The 16,114-nt window shown below is 39.7% G+C and overlaps 1 protein-coding gene across 2 annotated transcripts; it reads right to left on the minus strand.

Annotated features, from left to right (window-relative positions):
• Positions 1-313: 313 nt before the first annotated feature.
• On the minus strand, positions 314-10,955 carry SLC32A1 (solute carrier family 32 member 1). Of its 2 annotated transcripts, XM_053453512.1 has the most exons (3): positions 10,710-10,955; positions 6,729-7,418; positions 314-2,400 (listed from the first exon to the last, which is right to left on the minus strand). In XM_053453512.1, exons 2-3 carry the CDS (start codon positions 7,095-7,097, stop codon positions 1,213-1,215), a joined length of 1,557 nt encoding a protein of 518 aa, XP_053309487.1. In that variant the 5' UTR covers positions 7,098-7,418; positions 10,710-10,955; the 3' UTR covers positions 314-1,212. The 2 variants fall into 2 exon arrangements, with proteins under 2 accessions (XP_053309487.1, XP_053309486.1); XM_053453511.1 differs by lacking the exon at positions 10,710-10,955 and having other exon boundaries at positions 6,729-7,514.
• Between the last annotated feature and the right edge of the window lie 5,159 nt (positions 10,956-16,114).

The following is a 16,114-nucleotide window of genomic DNA, read 5'->3' on the forward strand; positions in this document are numbered from 1 at the left end:
AAGTACAAATACTCTATCTATACTGTTGATAACTTTTTGGTAATGTTGGAAGAAAAATGTTTTTTGATTATTTTAACATTCTGTCTACGTGTAACGAGTGTTCCGTGTTTCATGGGTGGGGGGGTAAAGTAGCTAGTGCTTGACTCAATGAATTTACTGCCATCCCTAAACCTCAAGGAGGTAAATAAGCCGCTGGTGGGTCATTGCTATCCCCATACCCCCTTTTGTAAGGCACTGGGGTAATAAAAAAGCTGCCACCGTCTCTCAACAACGTAACCATTTTGGACAGTCGAGCATTCAAGATACACAGACGCCACGGGAATATGTCTCTTTATTGAACTGATATATTAAGGTACCACAATAGAATTTTAGGATATACATTTGTCTGTGAGCACAGTTACATCACACACACACACACGTACCCACAGGTAACACACCTTGCACTTTGGAAAAAAAAACTGCACATGATGAACTTCTGCCCCTATACAAATCCCATGTGTGTGCCGCTCTTAGAGAAACCCCCTACCAGAAAAGTAAAATAAAAAGGGGGTCACTGCTGGAGTTCAAAGGTTAATTGTTAATCTTTCTTTTTTTGTGTTAAATTGGGTCAGAGAAAACACAGACCAGCTCTGAAAATAAGTTTGCCGTAAAGCCTGTAATTACTGTCCAAGTAGTTATTGCATCTGTTTGGTCAAACATTAAGGTGCCCCCTACCCCCGGCCAGTTTCCTAATAATGATTAATAATTAGGTGTAATAATGGCTGATTTATTTTTTAAATATACATGCAGACCAGCCTGAAATCATAAATATCTCTACGAACCTCCATATTCTTTTGCATTCAAGTATATTTCTCTATATATTTTATTTCCACCCTAATTTATTGAAATTATTCTCTAAATAAATATAACAAAAATAAAATATTTCCCTTCGATTAATATACAGTTATTTACTGATATGAGCTGCTTTGTATTTTTCTTCTTTGCCATTATTTATTTTTTTCCAGAATAAAAAATGGATTGCAACAGATGATATGTGCATGGGGTTAACTCCTTAGCTGCAAGAAGGGTTGAGAACACATTGGAAACCCCTGTATTGTCAATCCAACTGGCAAATGAAGGGTTGGCATGAATATCTATGATGAGAATGTCAGTAGAAAATGATGCATAATTAGTCGCGATGCTCGTGACGATCGTCACCCCGACATTTTGGAATCAATCTTCTACATTGTATTTAAAGGCTTCTATGAGACCCTCTAAAGAATGCACAAATCCAGAGACACTACAGATGGATCCAATAACAAAGATGGCAACATCAAAGAAGACATGATGCCAAAGAAGCTTCCTCCACATAAGCTTCAGATGGAAGAGACTTGGAAGGAGGAAGCAAAGACCAGCTCCTGTGAGGCTTCCGGTGAGACCCATCAACAGGGCGAAGTGGGGCACATAGATGGCCATCAGCAAAGTGAATATGACCAAAGCGCATCTGAGAGCGAGCCCCCAAGACTTAATTCTCCCATCACCCCCATAGCAGTTTGGGAAGAGTGCCCTGCTTCCTTCTTGGAAGAGAGACTTCTCCAGGACCTCCACAGCAGCAAAGAAGGGCAGTGGATAGGAGAGTAAGGCCTTGGACACTAAGAAGATGTTGACCACTGCCCTGATGGTGGATGGCAGGTTATCTGTTATGACCTCCTTGGTTTCGTCGGCCCACGTTAGGTAAGCCACCAGAGCAAAGAGTCCTTTCAGAATGCAAGCTGCGATGTGAGTCCAATTCATCATGCAGTGGAATTCCTTTGGGGTTTGCATGTTTCCTTCCAGAGAGGGCAAGAAGATCTGGGAGGTGTAACTGAAGACAATTATGCCTATAGAGATAGGAAACTTCTTTACATCTATGTAGAACTTGACTTTGTCCCAAGCCCAGTCCCTTGCTCTCGACAGACAGTAGGCGATTACCAGGACGTTTATAACAAAATGAGCCAAGGTGCAGAGCAAGCTGAATTTGGACACAGATTTGAGGGTCTTGAGGAAAGCACATGGAAGGAGCACAGCAGTGGCTATGATGGACCAGGACTTCTGGGACACTGGTAAGGTCGGGAAGCTGTTGTACATCAAGTTTCCGCTCACCACTACATACAGGATGCACGTCATGACCAGTTCGATTATCTGAGCAACGTTGACAATTCTTCCACCAAGTTTAGGAAACCGCGGTGCACAGCATGCATTGGCAATGTCTACGTACGTGTCTCTCACCCTAACCGTCTCACCGTCCTCGTTCTCTTCATAGAGGCAGGCAATGAGGATCTTCCCCGTATAGCAACACACCACAGCAGCAAAAATGATAAGGAACAGTCCCAGGTATCCACCATGAAGAATAGCATAGGGTAAACCCAAAACAAACATTCCCTGCAAAACAGAAGTACATGAGAGATGAGGTTCCAAAGACATATAGGTTCAATGCTAACATACTACGAGGGCTTTACCGGGATGGTGCCGTCAAATATCAGAAGCTGTTTCACAATAGGACCATATTAACAAGGATAAAAACATGTATTTATAAATGCAGACGTGTGGTGGATCCAAGGAGTCAAACGAGAATTCCCCATCACGTTTAATTCAAAATCAGTGTTTCAATGGGTTTATTTTGCCTTGCTTTGGATCTAAAATAGCTTGAACTTGGTGGATTTATTCATAGTACCCGCATGTGATACCCCAGGGGCTGGGGCACTACCAGGGGTTATGAAATTACAAAAGGGTCCACTCACAATTGGGTGCCGGTGTGACATCATCTCATGCCAATACTTGTGAGGTCAAGGAGGTTCTCTCCCCATTCAACACCTAAAGAATGGGTACTTAAAGCATCATGTGTCTTCTATTTAGGGAACAGTCACTCGCTTCATGTGGCTCCTCCATATACCATGCTGACTCCTTTCCTAAATATCTGCTACAGTTTTCAGCAGTCATGTATTGTTAGGTATTTTAACCGGTACCTTAACCTTGTCATAACTTGACAAACGTTGGTATTAAGGGTTGTGTTTGGTGAAAGCGGATGGTTTTTGTTTGACCGCACCTTATTCTGAATCAAAACTGATAGGTGTATGAAAAAAACATGCATTTTCTTATAATTCAGGAATAGTGCTTACAATGATCTTTGGATATTTAAAAAAAAAATAGCATGTATGGGTTAATCATTACGCTTTTTCCTTCTGAATAGAGCCCTGTCAGCTTTAAAAAGCATAAAAGGACTGCAGTCATTGAGGGCCTTTCACACTTTCCGCCATTTTGTCTACATGCTCGTGTATATTAATATTCAGGAGACATTAACGCTCGTTCAGAACTCCAGGAATTACCATGGAAATTACCATGGAAACCAAGGGAATGTTTCGTTTTTTTGTTAATGGGGCCCTGGGCATTCCTACGTGTTCTCCAAACCCCCGATCATCAATTTCAGTCCATCTCTCTAGATCCAGAATATCTCCCTACTTCTACCTTCATCTTAACACCTTACTTCTACCTCCACCATAGCACTCTACTTCTACCTCAATCGCAGCACCCTACTTCTACCTCCATCTCAGCACCTTACTTCTACCTCCATCTCAGCACCTTACTTCTACCTCCATAGCAGCACCCTTCTTCTACCTCCATCTCAGCACCTTACTTCTACCTCCATCACAGCACCCTTCTTCTACCTCCATCTTAGCACCTTACTTCTACCTCTATCGCAGCACCCTTCTTCCATCTTCACTGCAGCATCTTACTCACTCTCCTGCCTTTATCTCAGCTCCCTCTTTTATTTTGACAAATATGAAACTTCCTAGGAGAATGAAGCCAAAATGTGATGGTACTTGGACACATAGGATACCTGATGTGGGCCCTTGAGGAATGCATTGACCCAGGGAGGCCTGCATCTTTTTGACCTGGCCCAAAAGATGTCCCTGAGCTTCTCAACCAGGGGGAAAACACTCATGCATTCCCTTCATTCCTCCGTTGTGTGCCTCAGAGCAAATAACACAACTAGAAAGGTGTCTTTTCTTAATATTCCAAACACCTTGAAGAATAACCCTTTTCTTCAAGAAAAAGCAACGTGTTTTAGCACCCCTTTAATGCTGGTGGAGGAGATAACATTATTTCCAATTGAGTAATTAGTGACATTAGTCATCCACGGCGCAGAGCTAGAGGGTGAAGGAAGAAGGACGCTCCATGGCTCCCAAGCATTTTATGGATAGATTCATCTGAATTCCCTTACACAGCAGAAATAATGCCAGCTAGTGACCTATTTTCTGGCCAATGTCATCTACTGCCTTCACCATACCGAACCATGCTCCGCGCCATTTTCTGCATTAATGCCATGCAGTTATCATATGCAACAATCCCTGAAATAGATTCTTTTTAATAAAAATTCCACATTCCCGTTCTATTAACTAAAGTTATTTTGAAGTCACAAGAAGAATAGTTTAACTAGCCAAGGGTATTCCTGGGATAACACATTGGAATATTAAATAAACCTTCTATGTATATAGTTTGGCCCAGAGGAGTTTAAAACGATAAAAATCAGTTTGGTAAAAGATATTGGTGATATTGTTGGTCTCTGGCTAAGGATGATTAACGTTGTTAGCATTATTCTATTTTTTTTTAATAGCCATTTTCCAACTGTTTCTCACTTGCCAAATATCAACTCCTCAGGACATACTGTGAGAGGGGTTTCAGAGATGCATTATTAGTCTGTTACCGTTTCTTATTTCCTGTATCCTTTTTTTCTCCAAATTAATCCATTTCTTTGTGTTTTTTTTCCACCACTATTAAATTGTCTGATTTTGCAAGAAAGATTCGCTAAATTGGTTCCCCACACAGACGAGCTGCGGCGTGCAGTTCCCAGTTTCCCCAGAAGGGGGCAGGCGTAGCCAGTGACATTTTGATGCACAGATTTTCATGAAGAAAATGTTGGTGTTGAGGCATTCCGCACAGAAACGCCATCTTTAGGAAGCACAAAATACAATGTGCAGCATCTGGCATCCAAAGGGTTAAGGGAAATAGTCAAAATTATTCAATAAAAAAAGTCTGTTGCAACATTAATTACATTCTAAATTAATAGGTATGAGGGAGACATATGGGGCTATGTGTTACTTCCAAAAATGTTTATCTATCTGCTATCTCTCTCTCTATGTAGATAGATAGATAGATAGATAGATAGATAGATAGATAGATAGATAGATAGATAGATAGATAGATAGACAGACAGACAGACAGACAGACAGACAGATATCATATCCATCTACCCCTTTGGTATGAATAGGGTGGTGAAATTAAAACTTCAAGTTTTCATATATAGTAAAGACAAAAAATATGGGAAAATAGGTGGCTAGTACCTATGGAAAGAAATAAATGAGAGAGATGAGAATGTTACAAGATAAATTAAGAAAGAGAAACAACAGAATACAACTGCATTTACTACAGAAGTATAGAAATGTATTCTACATATAAAGATGTGACAGAAAACGTGAGAAATTGATACAATTGCATAAAAATGAATAACAATTTTACTGCGTCACCCAAGTGAATGTTTAAATACATTTGTCTTCACAAAATTACAGAATGTGCTACGGATGTTTGGGGGTTTTTTTTTGTATTTTTTTTTATAAATTATGCAAAATTTCCCTTGAATTCCCTTAAAACAATAAATGTTTCCTAACACTCTATTTAAATTAGAATTTTTATTATATATATATATATATAATTATTATTATACTTGTTATAATATATATATATATATATATATATATATATTCAAGCTCTGATTTAACACAGATTAATAACCTTTTAACACCTTATGTCTCTATTGAATATATATAATTTAATAAAGTTGCACGGATGAATCATATAATATATAAATTGCTATTTTATCTATCTATCTATATCTGTATCTATCTATCTATCTATCTATCTATCTATATATATATATACCGTTTCAGTAGTGGGGAGTGTGTAGAAGACAGCTTTTGCTATTATTAATCTCAGATTATAGCCCAATGATGGCGATTAAACTGTATATAACAAATCAAAGCATATATGTAGGTTTATATTCACCACTATCCAATATATTGCTAACTTAGGAACATCTCTAGTAAAACAGCCAGACATTTACACACTTTGTATTTCGTTTGCTAATAATTTGCTTCATACGAAATCGAAATTTTGGCGTTGTCGGATTAATTTGATATTCAACTTGCAGTAAATATATATTTTTAGGAAACCCAAACTTGGTCAATGTAAGTATGCAAAAAAATGATAGCGTGCAATGATACATAGATAATGGGATGGGTGAACAGAGATGGATAGATGATATAGATAGAAGTTTAAAATTATACGATATCCATATATATATGTAAATATATATATATATATGTCTAACCAATGTTGTCTAATTTTGGCTAACATTGATATTAATATTTCATTTCTATCTTTGAAGACCTATTTGAACAGTCTAAAATGTATGTATTTACATTGGGGAGGGACCTGATGTCCGACTTAAGGTTGGCCTTCAAACTGAGACATTTTTTGACCTTGAAAGACTGTCCCCAAATAGAATGTGATCTTTTAGAAAAGCATAGGATCCACAGAGCTTGAAATTGAAATTCTATGGCAAATCTGATTCATGATTAATGAAGAACGTTTGGTGGGAATGGAAAAAATACAATAGAAGATGTGGCCACATGTGATGGAGTCAGTGGATTTACCTGGATGGCGTTGGTGACATTCCAGCCAGCTTCCCAAGCTGTGATTTTAGGTTTTCCGACAGAAGAAAGCTCAGAGCACAGTCCTTCATCTTTAGAATCAGAGGGAGGGGGTCCTGTGCCGTCTCTTTGGTAGTGGATGTCTCCCTCAGCTGGGACATCTCCAGCAGGCACCTCGGTCTTCAAGATGTCCATCTGCAAACCTTGCCTGTGTTCCATGTCCAGGTCATCGCAATGGGCAAAGCCAACAGCTTCTTCATCGGTGGCTGCTTGAAACCCCATCCTGGCAAACATCCCACTCACCTTGGCCTGGGACTTGTTAGATACTGAGGTGGCCGCACTGGACAGTTTGCTCCTGATCATGGTAGCCATGGTGGCTTTTCGTTCAAAATTCGATTTCTAAAAATAGTTGGGAGTCCTCCTTGGTCTGCAGCCTCTTCCTGGATGAAGACTGTTACCTCCACTTGTTCACACTGGATCTTCTCCACCCCCCAGCCCTTCTGAGCATGACACCTTCTCCAGCAAGTAATTAGAGCCCTCTGGGTACCACCATAGTGGGAGGAAATACCCCCTTATCTTGCAGAAAGCAAAACGGGAGCTGCAGGGAACGTGTTGAAGAAGTCAGTATGGTGTCCTTGCTCAATCCAGAGTATGCCCTTGTCTTAATGACACAGCTGTCCAATGCAGAGGATCCTAAAGAGGGTGAGTATGAGAGAGAGAGAGGGGAAGCACAGAATTAGCTGTTTGATGGGAGACCAAATCTCTCTACAGCTAGAGCAACAAGCAAAAGGCGATTGGGGAGTTTTTTAGGTGGGGGGGGGGAGATGAGGGTGTCCGCATGACTGCTGCATATCTGGAGGAGGGTCCAAAGTCTCACCCCACTACCCCCTCCTGTCACCACATGCAGTACCCAAACCCAACCCTCCAACACATTGATTGTCCCTCTCCTCTAAGCACCCAAAACCCAAAGCCATCACGAACCTCTCCTCAGATTCCCTGCCATAGTCCACAGTTTTATTTTTATATATATACCAAAAATATAAACATCTCTGTGGAATTTCACTGTAACATTTCAGCTCCTATAGCCCAATGTCACCGTGCATGGGAAGCATCTCTCCAAGGAGAGACCTAATATAAGTCATTCCAATCTGTGTATCCCCAGAGGTTTCAGGGTTCCTAAAGCTTTGTGATGGCATCTTGCTGTGTACCCACCCTGACCTTTTAAATGCCCATCCCCCCCTCTGTCCTCTTACCCCTTCAGGCTAATTTTCGTGTTCCTCAAACTCACCCACCACGTCTACCCCACGCCCCACATCCCATCACCATATGCAGCACCCAATCCCATTCTTTTGCTGGTTCCATCATCCTGCCACCCCACTGCATTCCAACACTCCCCCTCCCAACACCCCAAACCAGACCACCTGCCCCACCACAGACCCTCCTGTCTTTTTCTCTCTTTTTTCACCCCAAATTGTAAACATTGAATTTGTAAATTGCACAAATTTAGAAAACATCCAGCGATTTGGTTGTGTTCCAGGATAAAATGCAATTTATTTCCAGTAGCATAGAACTGACATCGGAAACATTTAAAGTCCTTCGGTAATTTTTATAGTTTTATTCTTTTCTATTAAAATAGATCGATTGGTTGAATTACTATAAAAATGTATTTTGTTTTTGTATTCAGAGAATCGTTAATATCCGAATTATTGGGCTTTAAAAACTTTAAATGTACGAACGAAATATTCTATATATATTCATTCCAGCCCAAAAATGTTTAATAACCCCCATCGTACAGCACTGCGGAATATGATGGCGCCATCTAAATCAATTCATTTATAAACAATAATCATTTAATAAATACGGAAATCTGTTCTGCAATAAATCGGAGAAAGGATACAAATTAGAAGAAAAAATTGTAAATACTTTCTCATGGAGATGTTTGTAGAAACAATAATTATATAATAAATACGGAAATCTGTTCTGCAATAAATAGGATAAAAGATACAAATTAGAAGAAAAAAAATGTTAATATTTTCTCATGGAGATATTTTTATACGAATTTCGCATTTACGTGGGATCTATATTTATCTACAGAATAGTATGAACAAAATTGTTTTGTATACAATATATTTATGTATGTGTATGTATTGTATATATTATATATACTATTTTATATATACTGTAATTAAGAATATGTATACATCATATATTAGGTGTTGGATGGCAGCGCTTGAAGGGGTGAAGTGGGGTATTTTGGGGACTGGGGGGGTCTGGTTTTAGAGATTGTGTTGTGTGTTTAACTAGACCTGACAAGCTGGGTCCTTCCTTACAAATCAGAATTTTACATCTCATTGCACAAATAGGTCAACATTTGCCTCAAAAATATCACATAATGTACTAGAGAGGGAACTACATTCCATAATCGTGTTTGCTGCCAGATTGCTTTGTATCCAAATAAAAGGCATTTTTTGCATTATTTTTAACCTAAACACAAAACTAATTATTATATATATATATATATAATATGTTCGTTGTTCTATAGATACATATGCAATATATATTAATGCATAATTATATACATATATACATTCTATGTACATAAAACTCCAGCCCCTATACATGGAATAACACATGTGTGATCCTCGGAGATGTGGGATTTGCTGTGTGACCCCAGTAGTGTTATTTATACAGCAGAGGTAGATATGAAGTCAAAGTGTTTGACATTTTGTTCTTGTGACCCGGATCGCTAATCTATTAACAAGAGCAGAACCCAGGGGAGAAGGAGGCCAAGGGCTGTGTGTATATATTTTTTTTGTATGTGTGTGTGTATACATGGGTGTATGTGTGTATATATGTATGTGTATTTATTTATGTGTATGTGTATATATTTGTGTGTATATATATATATATTATATGTTTATGTGTGTGTATACATGGGTGTATGGGTGTGTTTTTATGTATGTGTATTTGTGTGTGTATATGTGGGTGTATGTGTGTGTGTGTGTGATGCTCCAGGGCTCAGCCAAGCCACACGGAGTCCAGCAGAGGAAGAGTTAACCGTTCATTCCAGTCCCGAGGTTAGTGAGGTAGTAAGGATGGAGCAGTTTGATCACACAGAACTATTGATAATAATAATAATAATTCATATAATATTTTAATTATTTAACCCACACAGGGCTTTATATATTTAATAAAGACAGAGGACATGACTTAAAGATAGAGGATTGGAAGCAGAAAGGGTAGTGGATACATTGAACAGACTTTCATTGAAAGCAGTTTAGGCAAACACAGTAAAGGAATTCAAGAAAAAAGGATTCGATAGGTGCAGACTAGATGGGTCAATAGGTATTTTCTGTCCTCACTATTTATGTATCTACCTTTAAATCTAATTGAGGTTTTAAACAGCCAATGCATGTTTCATGTGTGCAGCTGGGATGCTACTTGAGTCATTCTGTTCTGTATTTTGGAAAGGAACTAGTCTGTTTTTTTCTTCTCTTTTCTTTCTTTCTTTCTTTCTTTCTTTCTTTCTTTCTTTCTTTCTTTCTTTCCTTTCTTCTCCGCAAATACATTTGCACACATAACACTCATTTACTCGTATGATGTCACACTCCCACATAATGTACCTTGTATACTGTATTGAATACCTCAACCGAGAGAAAGAAAGAAAAAAAAAGGGAAAGGGAGACAGATAGAGTGTGATAAGGGAAGTGCGGGGAGAGAGAAAAAAGGGAAGGGGAGAGAATGGCATGTAAGAGAGAGAGAAAGAAAGAGAATGTGAAGTAAGAAAGAAAGACAAAGAAGAATGGGAAAGAAAGAAAGAAAGAAAGAAAGAAAGAAAGAAAGAAAGAAAGAAAGAAAGAAAGAAAGAAAGAAAGAAAGAAGATACATACAAGAGACTGGGATAGAGGAAGAAAAGAGAGATAGGATGGAGAGAGAGAGGGAGAGGGAGAGAGAGAGAGAGAGAGAGTTAGGAAGTCTTTTTACCTATCTGCTTCCTTGGCTGTGCTTGCGCTCAGTAGCAGTCTCCTGCCCAGCGTGCCCGGGGACCCCATGCTCCTGACCGAGCGCTCCCTCTGCCTGCTGCTGGCCGGCTGCCTCGGCGCATATATACCGGCACGGGGCAGGTGCAGCACGGGGACGGGAGCAGCGCCTCCCCCTGCCTCACACCCGCCGCCTCCCTCCCACACCGGGAACAGCTTTCTCCGCTATCACAATTATTATCACAATTACCCACACTATCAATCATTCTTATCACAGATCTCACTATATCCATCCCAGGGCAAAGCAATAATCTGCGCCCTGATAACACTGCCATCCAAATATAATATCATAGCCATTACAGCCACAGCCATCTTTCTAGTAGAAACTATTTTATATATATATTATATATTATATATTATATATATTACATAGAAATATACACACAACAGCTATACTATACTACATAATACTATATGATGTATATATGTCTCTCATCTATATGTAAGTATATATATATATATATAAATCATACAGGTTGATGGATATCATCTCTCCATATAGAAATATATCATAGTTTATATTCACTGTATATGTAACTATATATTTATTGAAATGATTTATAATATAATGCAGGTTTGCCTGTTTCTCTAAACAAACATCCAGGAATCCATGTAAATCTATACCTCCCGGATCCGCAGACAGGTGAGCTGTGCAGGTGCAGGGTGGGCGCTGCTGGCTGCAGAGATATAAGAATCGCTGCATTGTCCCGCAGGTAAGGCGAGCCGGATCAGGTGCCCAGGACTGAATGGGACAGGTTCGAACTCTGAAGCTGTCTCTCTGGTCCCCAGACTGCAATCACAACCTGACTCCCTGTATAAAGAGACAGCCTATGCTTAAAGGGTTAAATACATGACCTGCATTTATCTCTGAGAGGGTGGTTGATAAGGGGAACAGTCTCCCAGCAGAAGTGGCAGAGGTTAATACATTAAGGCACATTTAAACATGCATGGCTCCTGAATCTAAGACAAGACCTGGGTTACAACTGTCTCTTTCTTTGTAAAGCAGGTCGTGGTTCATAAGAAAATACCATATTTTTCCTTTGTAAATAAATGTTTACTTGGTTTAGTTGGGTTCCCCCAATACTGCACTTCTTCTTTTATAGCATCTTGCCATTCTCTGTCTTTCCCCATTTCCATCCTCCCCTTTTTTCTTTCCTTCTCTCCCTTTTTTCTGTCTCTTGTCCCCTCCTTTCCAACCCACTCTCTGTCCTTTGACACTCTCCCTTTTTATTCCTGGCATCTCAGGGGACAGATATGACAGGGTAATAAAGAGTTGCACAATATACTATTAAAAGGCAATTAACTGAATTGCTGGAACCAAACCAGACTGTGAGTGACAGAGTTAATAGATGGGAAGTCAGGGTTTCCCTGGAACAGCTGAATTCATATGAAGCAAGCAGTCTACAATACACAGGATCTGTCCATGGTGCTGATCTCTGTATAATACAATGCATTGGTTCCTCTGCACAATTACCTGAAACGAGACAGCTTTCCCTGCACAACCAAATCCATCTCTCTTCACCTTGAGTAGGTTAATGTCTTCTCTGTAGACCACCGTTATCCAGTTATTTCACCCTGCAACTGGGTCACTGGAGTCTTCAGTCTTTTAACTGAAATGTGGCTTCTTTACACAATCCAGTCGCTGGATCTTTTCTGAAGAGTTCTATCAAAGCTTTTGCCTGGCTTTATATATGTATATATGACCTTCATCCACATCCGACATCACAATAGCAACACAAATCCAGGGCCTTCACTGCTGAACCATGAAGAGTTCCATCAGTTCAACCAGCACTGACCAAAGAAGTCCATCTCCACCTTCTCATTGTTGACCCAAGGATCCTCCACCAGTTATTCTGAGGATCTACCATCTTCATCTCAGAGGTTATCAAATACCACCTAATACTTCCATGATCATTAATACTGCCAAACTTATCTCAAAGCTTTTGGGGATGTCTCCTAATGCTAACCTACATATTTCACTTACAACAAACCTCAATAAGAAATGTCCCTCACTTGGCCAACAGAGCCTCTCCACCCTTGCCCGAGAGCTGATCCCTCCCTAACATTTCTCATAGCCCAATATGTTCCTGACCAAGTCCACTCTTTTGGATAATGTAAGGAATGAGTTGTGTGGCTGAATGCAGGGGAGTGTTACATTTTAAGGCTGAAAGTGTAATATTTGCCCAAGACATCTGGGCCCACACCAAACAGACTTGAAAGGTGCCTTCCAGAAACAAAAAGAAAATCTTAATGTACACACACACACATTTATACAGATGCTGACCTTCTGATAGTAAATATCAAACTCCTGGTCCTTCTCTTGGGGCTAGATCACGTGACTGAATCCAGAGCAAGACGGATGTGAGAAAAAAGGAGAAGGGGAGAGAGGAAGAGACAGAAGAAATGTAGGGAACCAGACTGTATTGGTATTGTTCCCCAACTCTCCTTTCTCTGAGCTCCCCAAATACTGGAGCTCAATGATCAGCATCCAAAAGAAATTAATTACATGGGTTATTTATTTTTATGTCATTCAGAAGATCATGTGGTGATTTGGGGATTCAATAATTTCAAAAACAAATGGTAAATGTTAAACATTAAAACTCGGAACACTGATATATTTGTCATCTGCAAACCTTTGTGATATAGCAGAATACTGAGATCCGCTTCATATGTGTGTGTATCCAAGTTACGTTTTCAATAAAAAGATGGTTAAAAAATATATAAAACTCAAAATAAGTAATTTAAACTGAAAATAAGTAGCCTAGTTAAAATATAGACTAAAACAATTTATGAAAGTCAGCAGAAAAAAACATGTGATTGCTTTTTCAAGATGTCCCCTAGTCCCTGTTTGTGGTGGTCAGATGAAGAAACACTGATAATGGATTTGGATGAGATGTCCTCCCACCTGGCACCTTCACTCAGTACTAAGCAGAGGCATTTGATGGATCAGAGGAAGTTCAGTATCATGGCTTGACAAGACCATGGATAGGTGAGGATCTGCAATAGGATGTCTGGAACATGTTGGAGGTCCAAAGCCTGTTTGATCTTCTAATGTCTACAGAATGAAACAAAATGATTGACGCATGGTCCCCCCCCCCCCCCGTGAGAAAAAGGGGTTATTCATAGAGAGCCAAATTGCCACAGATTATGAAGATTATTCTTAATCACCACAATAGAATGTCCCTGCTGAATGGCCAGTTCCATTGGCTGTAACCCCTGATGAGACAATATGCTCATTCTGGAAATGGTCCTCAAACAGATGCAGAAGATGCAGACCTGAGCACTAGTCTGGTCCTCACTGCTCATGGAGACCACGATGAACTTGCCGACCACTGACCATATTACCAAAGCGCTTCAAACCTTATGCTGATGCTACATCCTAGACCACAATCTCTGCTTTGTCAATGAATTATGCCCCCCTTGAAATCTGTGTGCGCCCCTCACTGATGTAATGAATGCAGGCATTACCTAATGAAGCTATTTCACAGTTAATCTGGTGGACACACATGGATGATACACAGTGGTGTCACCGCATCTGAATCTCCTTTTATGATGTCCTGGATTCCCCAACCTGGCCAGGCGTGTAATGGGAAATTAGAAAGGAACAGACGTGTTCTGGAACCAACAAAAAAAAAGATGTGCGGAGAAAACAATTAAACGGGATTGTTCATAATGTATGGATGCTGATTATACCACAAAACAGAAGTTTATTTAGCCAGAATCATTATGAAACCCATCCCCCCAGGTTTATGTGTTACTTTATTCATGTTATCCTATAACAATAAGATGTCCTATAGAAGACAATCCAACAAAGTCAGCTCCTCACTGGTTTTGTCTTCACACCAATCAATAATCAATAATTACAGTTACTAATAATTATTTAGAACATGTGGCCGCACCAGTACCCATGTGAAACTCTTTTGGTTCCCTTTCATAACATAAATACATATGTTTAATGTATAGTATGATAAACTATTCACTATACATCAGTTATTAGCATTCTGATGGGTTCCAAACCTCTGTATTCCTTTCAGGTTTCCAGAGCTGACTATTGACCAATATGATTGTTGTTTTCCAGGGGGGGGGGAAGGGGATTATATGTAATTACCCTCGTGTTTCACACTTTTTCTTCATGGAGAAGGACTCTGTTATCCGGATGAGCAGCCATGTGTTAAATACAATCAATGATCCTATAGCTAGTGCTGAAAAGAACACCTACCCTTTTTTTTGATGGTCTCTTGTAATGAACCCTTTCATGGTGGGGTGGGGGTGGTGGGGTAGCTGGTCAAATGCAGTGGCTTTTCTCTATCTTGGTAATGCTGGGAATACACAGAGAAATTACCGTGTCTTCGGTCTTCTCGATTGTAAGCTCCTTTGACCAGAGCCCTCCTCAACTCGTGTCCGAAGGTCCAAATTGTTATGTGATCATTGCTTGTTATGTCCTGTTTATGTCATTTACAGCAAAATGTGATGGTGCTCTATAAATAATATATATTAATAATAATAATAATAATAATAATAATATACTTAAACCCAGCAGTTGCAAACTTGACCATCTCTCCATAAACATGACATTGAGCTTTTCAAGGTGAAACTCCTGATTGATTGTAAGCTTTGAAGAGCAATGCCATCGTCTCCTTCTGTACCGGTACGTCTTGTGTTTGTTCATGTTACTGTTACTCTTAATGTTCATGTTAAGCCTTTACTCCCTTCGTTGTATCAGCGATACGGAATCTGTTGGCGCTCTAAGTGTAAAGTTAAAGGTATAAGCCTTGGAGGTTTTGCGAGTGTATTATTATTATTTATTGTTTTATATAGCGCCATCAAAGTCTGTAGTGCTGTACAATGAGTGTCGGGATTAAACACCGAAAATACATGCAAAGTTGAGTTTCTCGTTGGGTTCCAAGTCAAGTCGCTTTAGAATAGTAACTGGATGTGCAGACAGGGATAGACAGAAGTTGGAACGGTGTTAGGTGATGCAGATAGACAAATAATCGACAGACAGACATACAACAGGACAGAGCAGAGACAAATGGACAGACAAGGGAAAGGGAAGACACTTTAAACTCTGTACAAACATGGGAAAGAACAAACAGGAGAGAGATTGCAGCAAATAGACATGTAAATACCCAGACAGGGGGCAGATTCAGACAGACAGACATATATAAGGACAGATGGGGGCGAGAGTCAGGCCGACACTGGAAATCAGACGGGAATAGACAGAAATAAAGAGATCCGGCTTTGTTGGGCTGCGGGAATTAAGCGTTAAAAGCTTTTTCCTCTCTCGGTTAATGATGTTTATTGCTCCCCAGTCAGCTCATTAAAGGTAAATGGACTTTTCATTAAAGG

The sequence above is a fragment of the Spea bombifrons genome, chromosome 13 (assembly GCF_027358695.1).
Source record: "Spea bombifrons isolate aSpeBom1 chromosome 13, aSpeBom1.2.pri, whole genome shotgun sequence".
Taxonomy (NCBI): domain Eukaryota; kingdom Metazoa; phylum Chordata; class Amphibia; order Anura; family Pelobatidae; genus Spea; species Spea bombifrons.